This window comes from Pristiophorus japonicus, chromosome 4 (genome assembly GCF_044704955.1).
Source record: "Pristiophorus japonicus isolate sPriJap1 chromosome 4, sPriJap1.hap1, whole genome shotgun sequence".
Taxonomy (NCBI): domain Eukaryota; kingdom Metazoa; phylum Chordata; class Chondrichthyes; family Pristiophoridae; genus Pristiophorus; species Pristiophorus japonicus.
The window spans coordinates 139,836,895-139,857,516 of NC_091980.1; the positions used below are offsets into that span (position 1 = coordinate 139,836,895).

The following is a 20,622-nucleotide window of genomic DNA, read 5'->3' on the forward strand; positions in this document are numbered from 1 at the left end:
ACCCACCGCCCCCATTATGTCCTCAGGCCCACACTTTCCATTGTTCATTAGGCCCCGCCTGCCTTTCGCAGGATCCTTGTCGATGGCCTGATTTGTGTTTGTTAAAATTGAAATAGTTGGGAACAGGGTCGGGCTGGGGTCAGGTTACTCAATCCCGAGGCTTTAACCCCCGACCCTCTCCCGCCCGTCGGGGGGGCCGGGGTTAAAATCGAGACATTTGTGAGGGAATCCCACCAACCCCATGTCCCTGGGAGACTGTTCCTTCTCCTCTCCTCACTTCACATGATTGTAGTGAGTGTGTTCCTGCAGAGAGCGGGGCACAGACTGGAGACCCTCGGGATAATAATAATGATCAATAATGGAAAGATGAGGCTCCAGTACAGAGAAACTGGACTGAACACAGCCGACTTTTGTAAAGTCCTGACCCTGCAGTACAGAATTACACGAGGCACATGCTGAAGTCAAGGTCACTCTGGACCTGCACCTTTATTTCACAGCTCTCGAGTGCCACACTTGCCTGAGATCTGCCTTTATAGAGCTGTGTGGAACATGTCTGCAGTGTCTCCTGTAAGTGCATCCCTAGTGGTGAAGCATGCTTTTGGTTACAGGTCATATCTAGTTACAGTCATGTATAGCATGGTAAGATACAGTTATATACAGTAATGTGAGATGCATAACATCATCCTCCCCTAAGGTCTTATTGTCTTTATAGATTCAGTCACTCAGGTGGTCTACGCTCTCGCATGGAGTGTCTTAGTTATGGTTCAGTTGTTTGTTTTGGTGCCTGTTTTTCTTTTGGTGTGATTGCTGGTATCTCGCCTGGGCTGACAGTTGAGACTGCCCTTTTCTCAGGTTGTTCCCTCTGTCTGTCCACCAGGTGTGGTGTGAGTTCCACATTGTAGTCTGCCTCTGGTTCTGCAGTGTTGTTGGTGAATCTACTTTTTACTTGGTCTACATGCCTCCGGCAGGTTTGGACATTGTCCATTTGTACAACCCGTAGCCTGTTTCCTTCCTTGCCTGTTACTGCCCCTGCAAGCCATTTGGGACCCCTGCCATAGTTTAGCACAAACACTTTGTCCCCTATCTCATTCCACCTCCCCCTCGAATTTCGGTCATGGTACTCAGTTAGCTTCCGGCGCTTTGCCTCAACAATTTCATGCATGTCTGGGAGGATTAATGAGAGCCTAGTCTTTAACATCCGTTTCATCAATAGTTGCGCGGGGGGAACCCCAGTCAACGAATGTGGACGAGATCTGTATGCCAGCAGCAGTCGCGACAGGCGTTTCTGCAGCGTGGGCCCTTGGATTTTTAGCATGCCTTGTTTAACGATTTGCACTGCTCGCTCCACCTGACCATTGGAGGCCGGCTTGAACGGTGCCATCTTAACGTGATTTATGCCGTGGTCAACTATAAAGTCTTGAAATTCTGCGCTGGTGAAGCACGGACCATTATCACTGACCAATATGTCAGGAATTCCGTGTGTTGCAAACATGGTTCGAAGGCTCTCCACAGTAGTGGAGGTGGTGCTCGAGTTTAAAATGGTGCACTCGATCCACTTTGAAAATGTATCGACGACTACGAGGAATATTTTACCCATGAATGGGCCCACATAGTCTACATGCACCCGCGACCACGGTTTGGTGGGCCACGGCCAGAGGCTTAGGGGGGCCTCCCCGGGGGCACAAATGGTGCACCGCCGGACGCAGAGCTCCAAGTCCGCGTCAATGCCAGGCCACCAAAAATGGGATCTGGCTATGGCCTTCATAAGGATCATCCGCGGGTGCTCGCGGTGGAGTTCCCGGACAAACGCCTCTCTGCCTCGCAAGGGCATAACTACTCGGCTGCCCCACATCAGGCAGTCTGCCTGTCGTGATAGTTCATGCATGCGCCTATGGAAAGGTTTGATCTCCTTGGGGCAGGCATTGCGGGCCTTTGCCCAGTCACCAGTTAAAACACATCTTTTGACTCAGGATAACGTGGGGTCGCTGGTCGTCCAGGCTCTGATTTGGCGAGCCGTCATGGGCGAACCTGTGGATTCAAAGGCATTGATTGCTATGACCATCTCACAATCCTGTTCGTCGGACCCTTCCGTGGTCGCCAGGGGTAGCCTGCTAAGCGCATCGGCACAGTTGTCTGTGCCTGGTCTGTGTCTTATTGTGCAGTCATAAGACGCCAGCATGAGTGCCCACCGCTGAATGCGCGCCGAGGCATTGCCGTTTATTGCCTTCAACTCAGATAGCAGGGACGTGAGGGGTTTGTGGTCAGTTTCTAACACGAACTTGGCCCCGAAAAGGTATTGGTGCATCTTCTAGACACCGTACACGCACGCGAGCGCCTCCTTCTCAACCATACCGTACCCGCGCTCCGCCCGTGAAAGTGACCTGGAAGCATAAGCAATGGGTTGTAATTTACCCACATCATTGACATGCTGTAAAACGCACCTGACCCCATACGCTGATGCATCACATGTAAGAACCAGCTTTTTACCTGGGTCAAAAAAGGCTAAAACACTGTTGGAAGATTGCATGCCTTATTGAAGGCGCGATCTTGGGCATCCTCCCAAAACCAATCGCACCCCTTTCTGAGTAGCACGTGGAGAGGCTCCAGCAGCGTGCTCAACTTCTGCATAAAGTTCCCAAAGCAATTGAGTAGCCCGAGAAAGGCGCGCAGTTCCGAGACATTCCGGGGCCTGGGTGCCAGACGAATTGCTACGGTTTTGGATTCTGTTGGGCGGATTCCATCAGCGGCAATCCTTCTGCCCAAAAATTCAACCTTGGGCGCGAGAAACAGACACTTGGATTTCTTAACTCTTAGGCCTACCCGATCCAATCGCTTTAGTACTTCCTCCAAATTGCGGAGATGGGTATGTCATCTTGAAACACAATCGTCCCCGGGATGGACTTGAGCAGACTCTCCATGTTGCGCTGGAATATAGCAGCTGCCGACCTGATGCCTTGATGTGTGTTGATGGTGGTGAGTAGCTGAGACTCTCCGGTCAGTTCTTGCGTCATTTACGTAGATGTGAGATCTAGTTTTAAGTAAAGTTTTCCTCCAGCCAAAGTGGCAAATAGGTCCTCCGCTCTGGACAGCGGGTATTGGTCCTGTAGGGAGACTCTGTTTATGGTAGACTTGTAATCCCCACAGATTCGTACGGATCCATCAAGCTTCATGACAGGGACGATGGGACTTGCCCAGTCGCTAAATTCCACAGGTGAGATAATGCCTTCCCGCAGAAGCCGGTCCAGTTCATTTTCAATCTTTTCCCTCATCGCATAAAGCACAGCTTTAGCCTTGTGATGGACCGGTCTGGCTTCCTGTGTGATGTAGATTTTAACTTTAGCCCCTTTGAAGGTGCCCACACCTGGCTGAAAGAGATGTTCAAAACGACTTAGAACTGTTGAGCAGGAGGTCTGTTCCTCTGACGAAATGGCGTGAACATCATCCCATTTCCAATTAAGTTCTGCTCGCCAGCTTCTCCCCAACAGTGCTGGGAGATCTCCGGGGACAATCCACAGGGGAAGTCGGTTCACCGTCCCTTTGTGTGTGACTGAGAGCATGGGACGATTTCTTTGGTATGGTCCTTAGTTTGGTGTCGATCCTTGTGAGTTTTGGTCTGGTGCTTTTGTGCGGCCACAGTTTTTCAAATTGTTGGACGCTCATGAGAGTTTGACTAGCTCCCGTGTCCAGTTCCATGTTGACGGGTATCCCATTGAGTAGGACCCTCATCATTATTGGAGGCATCTTGTTGTAAGAACAGTGGACATTGATCGTGTTGACCCGCTGTACCCCGGCGTCCCGGGCACTGCCCCCACTGTCTTCTGGTCCCCTTTCTGACCCTTCTGATTCATATACAAGCCGAGCTGTTGTTTTTCTGCACATGCGAGCCAGATGCCCTGTACAGTTGCAGTTTCTGCAAACAGCATGCTGAAATTGACACCCCCTTGAGTGCCTCCCCCACATCTCCAGCACAGACCCCTTCCATTGTTTCAGAAGGATGAGCTGAGTCTGGCTGATCTCTCTTGAGCTTCTCTCAGTCTGTAGTTGATTACTCGCACTGTGGGTTGATGAGGTGTGAACGGCCATTCATGTGGCCCTTGCTGGCTTCTGGTGCCACTGCCTGCTGTTGAAGGCCTGCTCTCCTGCCTTTTTCTGTGTGTGGGGGTATTGGCTCGTATCACGCTGTGAACCCCTTGTTCCGATGTTTCGTTAGTTGTCGTACCCGCAGTATAGATCAACCTCGTTTCTTCTTCTCCTGCCAAGAATGTCTGTGCGACCAGTGCTGCTGCCTCTAGGGTCAAGTTCTTGGTCTCTATAAGCTTTCAGAATATGCCTGCGTGGCCTATTCTTTCAATAAAAAAGTCTCTCAGTACTCCTCTCCTTAGTTCATCGGAGAACTCACATAAACTAGCCAGCCTCCAAAGTTCCGCCACAAAGTTGGGTATGCTCTGGCCCACACAGCGTCTTTAGTTGTAGAACCTGTGTCTGGCCATGTGTAGGCTGCTCGCTGGCTTCAGATGGTCTCTCACCAATGTGCTCAACTCCTCAAACAACTTTCTTGCTGGTTTCTCGGGTGCCAGCAGGTCCTTCATTAAGGCGTATGTTTTCGAGCCACAGCTGGTCAAGAGATGGGCTCTTCTCTTGTCTGCCTTATCATCGCCCAACCAGTCTTTGGTTATAAAGCTTTGCTGGAGCCTTTCTATAAAGTCCTCCCAATTGTCTCCAGCATTGTATTTCTCATCTGAGCCGTTGGTAGCCATTCTGTGGATTCTGTGATCCCGTAACTCGTCGCCACTTTAAAGTCCTGACCCTGCAGTACAGACTTACACGAGGCACATGCTGAAGTCAAGGTCACTCTGGACCTGCACCTTTATTTCACAGCTCTCGAGTGCCACACTTGCCTGAGATCTGCCTTGACATACCTGTGTGGAACAGGTATGCAGTGTCTCCTGCAAGTGCACCCCTGGTGGTAAAGTATGCTTGTGGTTACAGGTCATATCTAGTTACAGTCATGTATAGCATGGTAAGATACAGTTATATACAGTAGTGTGAGATACAATACAGTTTAGTATTGTATTCCTAACACAGATGAGACTGCACACAGGGAGGTTAAAGTAACAGTGACCTCAGTCATTATTAAGATACTCCAGAGTGAGGAACAGGCCTTAGGGGCCAGCTTATATACAGTGCTCCCTGGTGGCATACTTTACAAATACACAACATCACTCCCCCGCAAAGTCAAAGTGAAAACTATTTACAAGGTGAGGCAGTCGGGAGCCTTTCTTTCCCTGGTGGACTGCCTCGGTACAAATGTCTGTTCTGGTGTGTTGGCTGTGCCCTCGCTGGGCTGGCGTGTTGTTGGACCTGCAGGGCTGCTGGGTGAGCCTGGCCTTGCTGGGCTGTTGGGTGTGATGGGTTCAATTTCCTGGTCCAGGGTGGTGTCGTTGATCCTTTGGGTGTGTGTTTTGGGCTCGAAAAATGTGGTGCCTGCTGTGGGTTGCTCAGGGCAGTCTCTGAACCGCAGCCTCGTTTGGTCTAGGTACTTTCTGCAAATTTGTCCATTGTCTAGTTTGACTACAAACACCCTACTCCCTTCTTTAGCTATCACCATGCCCACGATCCACTTGGGACCATGTCCATAGTTTAACACATACACAGGGTCATTCAGATCAATTTCCCGTGACACAGTGGCGCGACCATCGTTTACATTTTGTTGCTGCCGCCTGCTCTCTACCTGATCATGCAGGTTGGGGTGAACCAGCGAGAGTCTGGTTTTAAATGTCCTTTTCATGAGTAGCTCAGCCGGGGCACCCCTGTGAATAAGTGGGGTCTCTTGCGGTAGCTGAGCAGTACTCGGGACAGGCGGGTTTGGAGTGAGCCTTCTGTGACTCGTTTAAGGCTCTATTTGATTGTTTGTACTGCCCGCTCTGCGTGCCCATTGGAGGCTGGTTTAAACGGGGCCAAGGTGACATGTTTGATCCCATTGCGGGTCATGAATTCTTTAAATTCGGCACTGGTAAAACATGGCCCGTTGTCACTGACCAGTATGTCAAGCAGGCCGTGGGTGGCGAACATGGCCCTCAGGCTTTCAATGGTGGCAGTGGCGGTGCTTCCCAACATTATTTCACATTCAATCCATTTTGAAAAAGCATCCACCACCACAGGAACATTTTACCGAGAAACGGGCCCACATAGTCGACATGGATCCTCGACCATGGTCTGGAGGGCTAGGACCACAAACTTAGTGGTGCCTTCTGGGTGCGTTGCTCAACTGAGCACACACGCTGCATTGCCATACACAGGACTCTAAGTCAGAGTTGATATCGTGCCACCACACGTGGGATCTGGCTATCGCTTTCATCATTACTATACCCGGGTGGAGATCCGAGATGAATGTCTCCCTGCCCTTTTTGGGTAGCACTTGGTGGTTACCCTACAACAGGCAGTCTGTCTGAATGGACAGCTCATCTTTTCGCCTCTGGAATGGCTTGATTAGCTCTTGCATTTCAACGAGGATGCTGGCCCAGCTCCTATGCAGTACACAGTTTGTTTACTAGGGACAGCAGAGGATCTTGGCTGGTCCAAGTCCTAATCTGGTGGGCCGTGACAGGTGATTTATCATTTTCAAACGCTTCCATGACCATCAACAAGTCTGCGAGCTGCGCTACCATCAACAAGTTTGCAGTCTGCGCCATTTCCACCACCGTGGTGGGCAATGGTAGCCAACTGAGAGCATTCGCACAGTTCTCGGTGCCTGGCCTGTGGCGGATGGTATCGTTATATGCTGATAGCGCGAGTGCCTACCTTTGTATGCAGGCTGAGGCATTAGTATTTATCCCCTTGTTTTCAGCGAACAGGGATATGAGGGGCTTGTGATCGGTTCCCAGCTCAAATTTGAGGCCAAATAGGTACTGATGCATTTTCTTTACCCCGAACACACACTCTAATGCCTCTTTCTCAATCATGATGTCGGCCCTCAGCCTTAGACAAGCTCCTGGAGACATAGACGACAGGTTGCAACTTCCCCGCAACTTTAACTTGTTCTAATACACACCTGACTCCGTACGACGACACATCACATGCTAGCACAAGTCTTACACGGGTTATACAATACAAGCAAGCTTGTTGGAGCATAAAATGTTTCTGGCTTTCTTAAAAGCAATTACTTGTTTTTTTTTCCCATACCCAGTTCTCACCTTTACGTAATAACACACGTAGGGGCTCTAAGAGTGTGCTTAACCCCGGTAGGAAGTTACCAAAATAGTTGAGGAGTCCCAGGAACAACCGCAGCTCCGTGATGTTCTGTGGCCTGGGCGTGTTCCTGATAGCCTCTGTCTTGGCGTCTGTGGGCCGAATGCTATCCGCCACTTCTGTTGCCATGAAGATGCATTTCGACCTCTTCAGCTGCAGCCCTACGCGATCCAGTCGCTGGAGGACCTCCTCAGGTTTTGTAGGTGCTCGACAGTGTCCCGACCCATGACCAATATGTCGTCCTGAAAAACCACTGTGCGTGGTACCGACTTGAGTAGGCTCTCCATGTTTCTCTGGAAGATCGCTGCAGCCGACCGAATTCCAAACGGGCATCTGTTGTAGATGAACAGTCCCTTGTGCGTGTTGATATAGGTGAGGCCCTTCGAAGACTCCTCCAGCTCCTGCGTCATGTAGGCTGAAGTCAGGTCGAGCTTGGTGAATGTCTTGCCTCCTGCCAGCATCGTAAATAGGTCGTCTGCCTTAGGTAGCGGGTATTGGTCCTGTAGCGAGAAACGATTAATAGTTACTTTATAATCGCCGCAAATCCTGACCGTGCCATCACTTTTGAGGACTGGAACAATCGGGCTGGCCCACTTGCTGAATTCCACTGGGGAGATGATGCCCTTGCATTGCAGCCTGTCCAGCTCGATTTCCACTCTCTCCCTCATCAAGTGAGGTACCGTTCACACTTTATGGTGAATGGGGCGTGCCTCTGGGACCAAGTGGATCCGCACCTTCGCCCCGGAAAAGTTTGCAATGCCTGGCTCAAAAAGAGAAGGACATTTGTTAAGAACCTGGGTATATGAGGCCTCATCGACATGTGATAGCACTTGGATGTCATCCCAGTTCCAGAGGAACTTGCCCAGCCAGCTTTTTCCAAGCAGTGTGGGGCCATCGCCCAGGACAATCCAGAGTGGCAGTTCGTGCACCTTGCCCTTGTAGGAGACCTTGACCATGGCGCTGCCCAGGACAGTGATGAGCTCTTTGGTGTACGTTCTCAGTTTCGTGTGAATGGGGCTCAGGGCCGGTCTAAGTGTTTGTTGCACCACAATCTCTCAAACATCTTTTTGCTCATGATGGATTGGCTAGCACCAGTGTCCAGTTCCATGGCTACGGGTAAGCCATTCAATTTTATATTTAGCATTGTCGGTGGACATTTCGTCGAAAATGTGTGCACCCCGTGTACTTCAGCATCTGCCTCCTCTCTCTGAGGCTCGAAATTGCTTTGATCCACCATGGACCGATCTTCCTCTGCCACGTGGTGGTTAGCAGGTTTTGCAGAGCTTGCAAGCTCATTGGAGGTGCCCCATTGTTCCACAGCTCTTGCAAACATACCCTTTGAAGTGGCATGAATAGGCTGAATGAAAGCCTCCACAACGCCAACAAGGTGTGAATTGCCTTGCATTCATCCTTTGTTGCGTGCTCTGAGTCATCTGGGTCACCTGAGGCCTGCTGGCAGCTGCAGACTCGTAGGTTCTGCCCTGTACATTTCTGCTCGCAAACACAGTTCCAGTTAATTTATGAACATTGCTAGCACTTGTGTGCTGAGAGATTTGTTTGGTGTTATCACTGGTGGACATAAACGCCTGTGCTATCGCAATGGCCTTACTGAGGGTCGGTGTCTCTACAGTCAAAAGTTTTCGTAGGATGGTCTCGTGGACAATGCCCAGTACAAAAAAGTCTCTGAGCATTTGCTTCAGGTAGCCATCAAACTCACAGTGTCCTGCAAGTCACCTTAGCTCGGCGACGTGGCTCACCACTTCCTGACCTTCAGATCGCTGGCACGTGTAGAACCGATACCTCGCCATCAGCACGCTCTCCCTCGGGTTAAGATGCTCCCGAATCAGTGTACACAGTTCCTCATACGACTTATCTGTGGGTTTCACCGGAACCAGAAGATTCTTCATGAGGCTGTAGGTCAGTGCCCCGCAGACCGTGAGGAGGACCGCTCTCCTTTTTGCAGTGCTTCCTTCTGATCACTCGATCCCCTTTGGGTTTCTGATCTGAAATGTCCCACTGATAAAACATTCTCTCCTCTTTCATTCCAGAGTGACGGAGACTCAGAGAGTCACAGACCCAGATGTTCCAGCGCTCACCCTGAACCTGTCCAATATATTGCAACTTATCCAAGAGAGGCTGAATGGATGGGAAAAGTACCACTCAGACATATTGGGAATCATCAGTAAGATAGTGCAGCTTTTCTCCAATATAAGGCACTGAGAGCAGGTGGGGTTAGTTGTGTTCAGACAGCTGGGAATATCCTGAACTTTAATATCAGCTCCCTGTGTCTGTGGATCAGGAGCCTGAGATTAATCCTCAGTCCCCAGTGACACCTGCTTTAAACATTCCTCACTGTAATGGGCCAGAGCTTCACCCACCATGGGCTAGGTAGGGGCGGGGTTACACACTGCCAATCATACCACAAATAGTGAAGAACCAGGGGACTAATGAAAGTGAAGAACTTAAAGTCATTAATATCAGTCGCGAAAAAGTACTTGGACCAACTAAGGAGACTAAAAGCCGACAAAAACCCAAGAGCTGATGGCCTACATCCTTGGGTTCTAAAAGAGGTGGATGCATTCTTTCAATCTTTCAAAATTCCCTTGATTCTTGAATGGCGCCGGCAGATTGTAAGGTAGCAAATGTAACGACACTATTCAAAAAAGGAAGGGGAGAGAAAACAGGGAATTACTGACCAGTTAGCCTGACATCAGTCGACGGGAAAATGCTGGAATCCATTATTAAGGAAGTGGTATCAAGGCACTTAGAAAATCATAATATGATTAGGCAGAGTCAACATGGTTTTATGAAAGGGAAATCATGGCTAACTCATTGATTAGAGTTTTTGAGGATGTAACTAGCAAGGTGGATAAAGGGGAACCAGAGGATGTAGTATATTTGGATTTCCAAAAGGCATTCAATAAGGTGCCATATAAAAGTTAACTATGCAAATAAGGGCACATAGGGTTGAGGGTAATATATTCGCATGGATCGAGGATTGCTTAATAGACAGAAAACAGAGAATAGGGATAACAGGTCATTTTCCGGTTGGCAGGCTGTAACTAGCGGGGATCAGTGCTGGGGCCTCAGCTATTTACAATCTATATTAATGACGAAGATGAAGGGACCGAGTGCAATGTATCCAAGTTTGATGATGATACAAAGCTAGATGGGAAAGAAAGCTGCGAGGAGGACACAAAGAGCCTGCAAAGGGATAGAGACAGGTTAAGTGAGTGGGCAAAAGGTGGCAGATGGGGAATAATGTGGGGAAATATGAGGTTATTCACTTTTGTAGGAACAATAGAAAAACAGAATATTTTTTAAATGGTGAGAAACTAGGACATGCTTATTTGTACTGCAAAAATGGCCACCATGCTCCACCCTTTGTCTATGATTGCTCACCTTGGAGGATAAGCCACACCCTAAAGTTTCACAGCAATGTATAACTGGAACAGCCCATCCCAAGGTCTCACTAATTTTGCAAATTGTAACTCGATCCACTTTGACTTCCTGAAGCGACAGAGTTCAGAGCTCCCCAGGAGACTGCCAGGGCCAGCCAAAGTGCCTTACCCCAGGCCAAGTACATGCCTCCCCCAGCCAAAGTCCGTACCCCAGTCCAAGTGCACCCCTCCCCCAGCCAAAGTGCCTTAACCCAGTCCAAATACATCCCTCCTCCAGCCAAAGTCCCGTACCCCAGTCCAAGTGCACCTCTCCCCCTGCCGAAGTGCCTTACCCCAGCGCAAGTGCATCCTCCCCACCCCCACCCACCATAGATGGGGCAGACATTGTGTACGGATTGTTAACAGGTTTATTGGGTATGAAGTGAATAGTGACATGACTTCTGGATATCATCTACTCCAATGATGTCCCTTGTAGGGGGTTGGAAGAACATGATCCATCTTCCCTCCCACCCGTGTCTCTTCCCCCCCCACCCTCACCCGTGTCTCTCTCTCTCTCTCTTCCCCAGCCTCTCCCTCACTCTCCCCCAGCCTCTCTATCTCCCCCAACCTTTCTCACTTTCCCCCAGCCTCTCAATTTCCCCCCAGCCTCTCTCACTTTCCTCCAGCCTCACTCTCTCCCCCCAGCCTCTCTCTCTCTCTCCCCAGCCTCTCTCTCTCTCCCCCCAGCCTGTCTCTCTCTCTCCCTAGCCTCTCTCTCTCTCCCCCAGCCTCTCTCTCTTCCCCCTCCCAGCCTGTCTCTCTCTCTCCCCAGCCTCTCTCTCTCTCCCCAGCCTGTCTCTCTCTCCCCCCAGCCTGTCTCTCTCTCCTCCAGCCTCTCTCTCTCCCCCTACCAGCCTGTCTCTCTCTCCCCCCAGCCTCTCTCTCTCCCCCTCCCAGCCTGTCTCTCTCCCCCTCCCAGCCTGTCTCTCTCTCTCCCCAGCCTCTCTCTCTCCCCCCAGCCTGTCTCTCTCTCCCCCCAGCCTCTCTCTCCCCAGCCTGTCTCTCTCTCCTCCAGCCTCTCTCTCTCCCCCCAGCCTCTCTCTCCCCAGCCTCTCTCTCTCTCCCCAGCCTCTCTCTCTCTCCCCCAGCCTGTCTCTCTCTCTCCCCAGCCTATCTCTCTCTCCCCCAGCCTCTCTCTCTCCCCCTCCCAGCCTGTCTCTCACTCTCTACCCAGCCTACCTCTCTCTCCCCCAGCCTCTCTCTCTCTCCCCCCAGCCTGTCTCTCTCTCTCCCCCAGCCTCTCTCTCTCCCCCCAGCCTGTCTCTCTCTCTCCCCCCAGCCTCTCCCTCTCTCCCCAGCCTCTCTCTCTCCCCCTCCCAGCCTGTCCCTCTCTCTCCCCAGCCTCTCTCTCTCTCCCCAGCCTCTCTCTCTCGCCCCAGCCTGTCTCTCTCTCCTCCAGCCTCTCTCTCTCCCCCTCCCAGCCTGTCTCTCTCTCTCCCTAGCCTCTCTCTCCCTCCCCCAGCCTCTCTCTTCCCCCTCCCAGCCTGTCTCTCTCTCCCCCAGCCTCTCTCTCTCCCCCTCCCAGCCTCTCTCTCTCCCCCAGCCTCTCTCTCTCCCCCCAGCCTGTCTCTCTCTCCTCCAGCCTCTCTCTCTCCCCCTCCCAGCCTGTCTCTCTCTCTCCCCCAGCATCTCTCTCTCTCCCCAGCCTCTCTCTCTCCCCCTCCCAGCCTGTCTCTCTCTCTCCCCAGCCTATCTCTCTCTCCCCCAGCCTCTCTCTCTCTCTCCCCCCAGCCTGTCTCTCTCTCTCCCCAGCCTCTCTCTCTCTCCCCAGCCTATCTCTCTCTCCCCCAGCCTCTCTCTCTCCCCCTCCCAGCCTCTCTCTCTCCCCCAGCCTCTCTCTCTCCCCCCAGCCTGTCTCTCTCTCCTCCAGCCTCTCTCTCTCCCCCTCCCAGCCTGTCTCTCTCTCCCCCCAGCCTCTCTCTCTCTCCCCAGCCTCTCTCTCTCCCCCTCCCAGCCTGTCTCTCTCTCCCCCAGCCTCTCTCTCTCCCCCTCCCAGCCTCTCTCTCTCCCCCCAGCCTGTCTCTCTCTCCTCCAGCCTCTCTCTCTCCCCCTACCAGCCTGTCTCTCTCTCCCCCCAGCCTCTCTCTCCCCCTCCCAGCCTGTCTCTCTCTCCCCCCCAGCCTCTCTCTCTCTCCCCAGCCTCTCTCTCTCTCCCCCTCCCAGCCTGTCTCTCTCTCTCCCCAGCCTCTCTCTCTCTCCCCAGCCTCTCTCTCTCCCCCCAGCCTGTCTCTCTCTCCCCCCAGCCTCTCTCTCCCCCTCCCAGCCTGTCTCTCTCTCCCCCCCAGCCTGTCTCTCTCTCCTACAGCCTCTCTCTCTCCCCCTCCCAGCCTGTCTCTCTCTCTCCCTAGCCTCTCTCTCTCTCCCCCAGCCTCTCTCTCTCCCCCTCCCAGCCTGTCTCTCTCTCTCCCCAGCCTCTCTCTCTCTCCCCAGCCTCTCTCTCTCCCCCCAGCCTGTCTCTCTCTCCCCCCAGCCTCTCTCTCTCTCCCCAGCCTGTCTCTCTCTCCTCCAGCCTCTCTCTCTCCCCCTCCCAGCCTGTCTCTCTCTCTCCCCAGCCTCTCTCTCTCTCTCCCCCCAGCCTCTCTCTCTCTCCCCCCAGCCTGTCTCTCTCTCTCCCCAGCCTGTCTCTCTCTCTCCCCCCAGCCTCTCTCTCTCTCCCCAGCCTCTCTCTCTCCCCCTCCCAGCCTGTCTCTCTCTCCCCCCAGCCTGTCTCTCTCCTCCAGCCTCTCTCTCTCCCCCTCCCAGCCTCTCTCTCTCCCCCTCCCAGCATCTCTCTCTCTCTCTCTCCCCAGCCTGTCTCTCTCTCTCCCCCTCCCAGCCTCTCTCTCTCCCCCTCCCAGCATCTCCTCTCTCTCCCCAGCCTGTCTCTCTCTCTCCCCCTCCCAGCCTGTCTCTCTCTCTCCCCAGCCTCTCTCTCTCTCCCCAGCCTCTCTCTCTCTCCCCAGCCTCTCTCTCTCTCCCCAGCCTCTCTCTCTCTCCCCCAGCCTATCTCTCTCTCCCCCAGCCTCTCTCTCCCCAGCCTCTCTCTCTCCCCCTCCCAGCATCTCTCTCTCTCTCTCTCCCCAGCCTGTCTCTCTCTCTCCCCCTCCCAGCCTGTCTCTCTCTCTCCCCAGCCTCTTTCTCTCTCCCCAGCCTCTCTCTCTCTCCCCAGCCTCTCTCTCTCTCCCCCAGCCTATCTCTCTCTCCCCCAGCCTCTCTCTCCCCAGCCTCTCTCTCTCCCCCAGCCTCTCCCCCAGCCTCTTTCTCTCCCTCAGCCTCTTTCTCAGCCCCCCCCCACCCCCCCGCTGGCCGATATCGGCCCCACGCCAGCCAGGGTGGAGAGAGTAGGAGCCTCAGGTCCTGCTTCTCGGCACCATGTGCGTGGAATGATTCGGGCCGGGAGAAGCGAGGGGTGGCGGGGGGGGGGGCGGTGTTTGACAGGGCGCTGGACAAACACCTGTCAAAAAAAGTGCAGTACAAATAGTTACATCGGAGAAATATTAAATGTTGGTGTTCAGAGATTTAGGAATCCTCGTACAGGAAACACAGAAAGTTACCATTCAGGTACGGCAAGCAATTACAAAGGCAAATGGCATGTTGACCTTTATTGCAAGGGGATTGCAGTATAAGAGTAAAAATGTCTTACTACAATTGGACAGGGTTTTTGGTCAGGCCACACTTGGAATACGGTGATCTGATTGAAACATTTGGGGCTAGACTTTTGGCACATCATCACCCATTTAGCGGCCATATAAGCGCTGAGATTCAGGCTATCGCCCATATTTGATGGCAAATGGAAACTAGCGCCCAATTATAACCCATTTATCGCTGGAGCAACATTTGGGCATACAGGAATGAGCTGCATCGCCCGGCCTATTTAAAAAAAATATATGGTCATCCTCGTGCAAGGCCCAGAATACTGGTTATAATGGAAACTAGCGCCCAATTATTGCCCAGAATATCGGCGAGCGCTACTTTCGGCATTTTGTCCATAATTCACCCAAATGATCGCTCACCCAAAAAGATGTTCATGAAAAGCTGCACTCACCTGACCTTAACTCGGCTCTATGGATGCCCTTTTATAACTTAGAGGATCTTTAATAGAAGGTGGCTTGAAGTGGTTGGGAGGAGAAGCAATTTGTGAGTGACTTTAAGGGCGTTTTTGAATCTTGCCAATTATCTAATCACATGGTGGTTAATTTCCAGTTTATATTGTATTGAGGACAATTTAAGAAGACATATTAGGGCATTTATAGTGATTTATAGTGATGCGTCTGTAATTTCTCAACCAGTATTGATGACTACTCACATGCTGCAGAATAGAGATGGGAGAAGGTTCATTGAAGAGCGTTATGTGCCCAGTCAAAGAGGTTGCAGACTGCTGAGGAGGAGGAGACGTTACAGCCAACGCATTTACAGGGATAAGCGATCATACCTGGACATGTCTGATAACATGTCCGAAGGCTGTGATTCAGAAAGGAGGTCATCAGTGAGATATGCCAGCTAATTAAGGGAGATCTGCAGCCTACCAGCACCATCAGGACCGCACTGCCCATTGAGGTTAAGGTTACTGCGGAACTTTCCTTCTATGAATCGGGCTCTTTTCAGGCCTCAGCTGCCGACATTTGCGGTATCTCTCAGCACGCCACACATTGCTGCATTAGACATGTGACTGAAGCCCTTTATGCACGCAGGATGGACTTTATAAGTTTCCCTATGACCAGAGTGAGAGGGCTTTGGGTTCTCGAGAATAGCAAACTTTCCCAAGGTGCAAGGAGCAAAAGACTGTATGCATAGGATGCAACGCTGTTTCGGAACCGAAAGGGATTCCATTCCCTGAATGTGCAGCTCGTTGTCGACCACAAACAAATAATCATGGCAGTAAATGTAAATTTTCCAGGGAGGATTCATGATGCGCACATCTTGTGTGAGAGCAATGTCTCTGACCTGTTTAAGAATCAGCCACAAGGTCATGGTTGGATGCTGGGGGATAAAGGATATGGCCTTGCCAGCTGGCTCATGAACCCCCTGCGTAAGCCCCAGACAGAAGCCGAGAAGCGCTACAAGGAAAGCCATATAGCCACACGCAATATCTTCGAAAAGACAATTGGAGTTCTGAAGCAGCACTTCAGATGCATGGACCACTCAGGAGGCAACCTACAATACCACCCTGAGCAGGTCGCTGAGTGCATTGTGATGTGCTGCATGTTGCATAACCTAGCTATCAGGAGACGACAACAATTGCCAGATGGGACTGCCGGTCCACCTCAGGAGAGAGGGGAGGCGGAAGAGGAGGACGAAGAGGAGGATAATCAGCCTGGCGATGAACCCATGCCCCCATGCCCCCCCCACACCACTGGAAAAGCCCCATGGTGGTTAAGCAGCTGAAAAACTATTGTGGCAGCAGCTCATAAATGAACGCTTTGCATGAAGTTACGGTGGTGACAGTTAAAGTTGCGTTATGTTTCATCTTTGCCTGGCCCTGCCTGGCCTGGCCATGGCCATTGTTTGCAACCTTTGTATTAATGTTTTACCGTACGTTATTAGAAGACACTTCACAACAATTGTAAAGTTAAATAACAATTTTTAATAATTTAACAACTGATTTCCATTTTTTTGAACAAACCATATATAACACTGCCCGCCGAACCCCCAACAACTACCGCCCTCCCAAACCCAACAGTGAACAACATTTTTAATGCAATATAACAAGAACACCCTCCCACCATCCCCAACAGTCAACAATCAACAATGTTTTTAAAATAAGTACAAAACAAAAATAATCGCCCCCCCACTCTACCTGTGGCCATATTTCCCTCCTCTAACTTGACCCCCTCAGTTTCCCACGTAATCCCCAAGTAACGGGACCGAGACGTCTTGCAGCAGAGCACCTCAAGGGCTGCTGCTGGGGCAGGGGGGTGCAGGGGGAGGTGGTGGTGTCAGCAGAATGACCTCAGTGGATGGAGAAGAAGATGTTTGCGAAGAAACGTCTTCCGAGTCAGAAGGAAGTTCTTCCTCCTGTCTCGCATCTATCATGCTGGTTGGTGGCACGGCACCTTGAGGTGCAGTGCCATCTCCTGAAACTATCACATGCTGCAAGGCATTGACAGAGCCGGCCGTTCACCCCATTGCTGCAACTATCTGCCCCATGCCCTCTGTTATTCTGTGTGGCAATGTTGCCAGTCAACCCATCAAGTGCCGAGAGGAGCTCTCGACCTATGTCAACATTCGCCCTCAACATTGACACCATGTCCTCGTTGACATCTGTCTGTCGCAGTGCATGCCTACCTTGCCGACTCTACCTCCACAGGGTCGGCGTGGGCACTGGACGACTTGGAGTGACCTGCTGCAAGCTGTTTGGCCCCGCTATTTCATCCGTTGAAGATGACGTGGCCGCAGGTACCACAGATGACAGTTCCTCCTCCTTGGTTTGCTGTTCATCACCCATAGTGAGCACGACCTGCAGCGGTGCCGGTGTTGCTGCAAGGGCCTCCCATTGTGTCTGGGGAGCTGAAAAACATAATTGAGGTTAGTGCAAGAAAAGGGGAGACATGAGAATGCTTGTGCTGCGCAGGCATATGTACAAGGAGCAACACTACTGCAATAATTGTGAATGAGAGATGTTAAATATGATTAACATGAGAGTACAGAAGCTGCACGCATAACAATACATCATTCATATATTATAATCTAATGCCATTAAATTACTTTAAATTACTACTGGTTTATCACTGCTTTATACATTACTCATGTGGTGCAACAATGGGATCTGCACCACCATGGGTGGCAGAGCGAATGTGGCTGCTCACTAAGGCTGCTCCTCCACATCAGTGCGAAGGTGCAGCTCAGCAGGCCCTCCTCCGGTCCGCCTCCACTCCACCTGATTCTTCGATATCTTCCTCTGCAAACGTGACAAGAGCATGGCATAAGGTAATTGACGAGTTACTATTACAGAAACACAACAGATAATGTAATCCACAATTAGTCACCCCACATGCTATACATCGTTAACGTTATATGCTAATACGGTTTGTATCCAATGGATGCATGGTTCTAACATTTACGTTCAAAGAAATGATTTAACATGGTTTTGTTTAGGAACTAATGCTTGACACCAAACATCTTGCGAACAATCTCCAGGAAAGGCCCCATCCACGAGCTGTGCCATTCGGCCCCTGAGGGGAGGGAGGCGGTTTTTTGGAATCGATGGAGGTCACCGAGAGGAGGGGAATCAGGACCACTGGTGAGCTTGGCAATGACAGGAATGTAATGGGAGGGGGGGGGCACCGTGTCCCTGGGCTGTGCTCGGAGACCTCTGTGTGGCCGGAGCTAATGTCCCAAAGTGTCCCAGGGCAGACAGTGAGCCAGGGCAGCTCTCCTCCAGTCCAGGCTGGGTCACTGTGTGACTGACAATAACCGGAGTGACTCACACAGTCGAAGTAATGCTGATCGGACCCATCAGTGCTCAGTCGTGCCCCATCCACCAACCTAACCAAAAAGCAGATGGTGCCCAAGTTAAAGAGTTGCTCACAGCACTCAAGCAGTGATATCATTTAATAATTCTCCTTCGAAACTAAAGTGGTAGAAATGCCGAGTATTTGCAGTTTGCCTGTTTCCGGTCATTTGGCCATAATTTTTGATCAATGCCTTTAAATAATAATTGATACTTTAATTAAATTTAAGGCATCTCAGCAAAATTAGAGTTAAAGGGCGGAACAGACTCGATGGCCCGTATGGCCTAGTCCTGTTCCTAATTATGTTTTTATGTTTAATAAGAGTGTCTCTTAAAAGGACACTGTTCCTCACAGGGCTGACAGTATTATTAAAGGACTTGAATTTATATAGCACCTTTCACAACCTCAGGATGACCCATAGTGCTTTACAGCCAATGAAGTACTATTTTTGAAGTGTAGTCACTGTTGTAATGTAGGAATATATAAGTATGGAATATATAACCTCCCCCCATCGAGTAATACGAAGGAGGCGGGACCTCGCTGTATCACAATTCCCAATCACCGTGAGCTTTGTTTACAGGGCCAGCTTCCACCGAATACAGGGACTGTAACTCCTCCCCCACACAGCTCCTCTGGGGCAGCCCCTGTCCCACGGATCACCATCAAACAGTCGACTGGGATCAGAGGGAGAGCCGGAAATCCCAAGGTGTGTTTATAATCTGAAACGGGGATCACACTGACTGGTAATATGGGGCTGACACTAACTTTAATTTAAATATGTAGGGTATTTTTTTATTTTTTTATTGTGTTTAGGTGTCGGGGGAAGGGGGGGTTCTCATTCATAATAATGAGAAGTCCTACTTACAGAGTTCCCATTATTATGAATGAGAATACTTTACCTTGATTGGATGTCCAGGTCCACGTGATTCCAGTTCCAGCTCTACGTCCGTTCAGACCAGCACGTGCTCCGATAAGCATGCAGAAGAGGCCTAAAACCGCAATCGCTGATGGGCGCCCAAGCTAAAGTGTACATCTTTTTTCTTCTTTTCAGACGATTGCCCGCGGGAAGCCCAGAACCAGGATTTCAAGGCCGGTATATTTGTGATTATTGGCAATAATAGTTATCATATATGTCTGATTATCGGTAATAATAATGATCATTTTATGCTTAATTCCTATGAAAGTCAATAAATGCCTTTGAACCCTATTACCACGTGGAATATCTGATTCATTTATATTTAAGAACATCCATTCCCTAACAGTTGGCATCTCAGATCAAGGGGCATATTTGGGCAGAGATTTTAGGATGGCGACCTGTATTTCTCTGACATTTAACACTGCCGCGTTACAATAAATTATTCTGCCCTGGCCATTATCACACTCTGAATTAGATGAGAGATTAGAGAAACGTATCCTCGCTCTTTGAGCATCGCAATTTGCATTTGACGCGGTCGTATACAGAGATGCATTTAAATGGCTTCGAGCCCCTATGATGAGGGGTCTGATACTAAATGGGGCCTAATGGTCTGTGGGTTATTTATAACCTGCCCAACTGTAACTCCTCCTCCACACAGCTCCTCTGGGGCAGCCCCTGTCCCACGAATCACCATCAGTCAGTCGACTGGGATCAGGTGGAGAGTGGGAATATCCCAAGGTGTGTTTATAATCTGAAACGGGGATCACACTGACTGGTAATATGGGGCTGACACTCCTACCCTGCAGCTGTCAATCATTGATCTGAGTGGAATAACCCTGTCTGACCAATCTCTTCTCTCCTCTCTAGGGCAAAGGTCACTGATGGGCCTGGATCCAAAAACCGCAAACTGGAACTTGGTTCTGTCTGATGATCTGAGATCAGTAACACGAAGTGGACAAAAACAGCCCTACCCACCTCACCCAGAGAGGTTTAAAGACCATCCCCAAGTCCTCTACTTCCAGAGCTTCTCCTCAGGATCCCATTCCTGGGATATGGAAACTGATGGGTATCAATGGGGAATTGGGATTGTGTATGGGAGTGTAGAGAGGGAGGGGGGAGGGTCTTACCTTGGGAACAGCAGTAAATCCTGGTGTCTATATTATAATGATTTCTTGGGTTATCTCAGGGCCCAGCACAATTCCCAGCTCACTGATCTCCGACGGTTCCGGTCTGTGAGCAGGATCCGAGTTCAGTTGGACTACGAGGCTGGGACTGTGTCATTTCACTAGGTCACTGACTCACTGACACATTTACACACCTTTCAAACCACATTCACTGAACCCGTGTTTCCATCATTTTATTGCTGGAACAAATCTCTAAAACTGTTAAATTAATCCTGATATCTGAGAGTCTGCGACACCACATCCGGTTTTGGGAATCGCGTCATGTCACTTCCGGTTTTGGGTGGATCTCTTAAATGGGTAATTTCTGGGTTGGGGGCAGTGATGATGTCATTTCCAGAACTGTGGCTTTGATGATGGCACTTCTGGGTTGGGGGTTCAAATTATGTCTTTTCCTGGTTCCCCAT

The 20,622-nt window shown here is 50.7% G+C and overlaps 1 protein-coding gene across 1 annotated transcript in view; it reads left to right on the forward strand.

Moving 5' to 3' along the window:
- The window catches only part of LOC139263084 (uncharacterized), a 192,003-nt gene that overhangs the window by 2,784 nt on the left and 168,597 nt on the right, over positions 1-20,622 (forward strand). Inside the window, exon 4 of the mRNA XM_070878621.1 lies at positions 9,297-9,430. Within this exon, the coding sequence (XP_070734722.1) occupies positions 9,297-9,430 (134 nt within the window). The remainder of the gene's footprint in view (positions 1-9,296; positions 9,431-20,622) is intronic.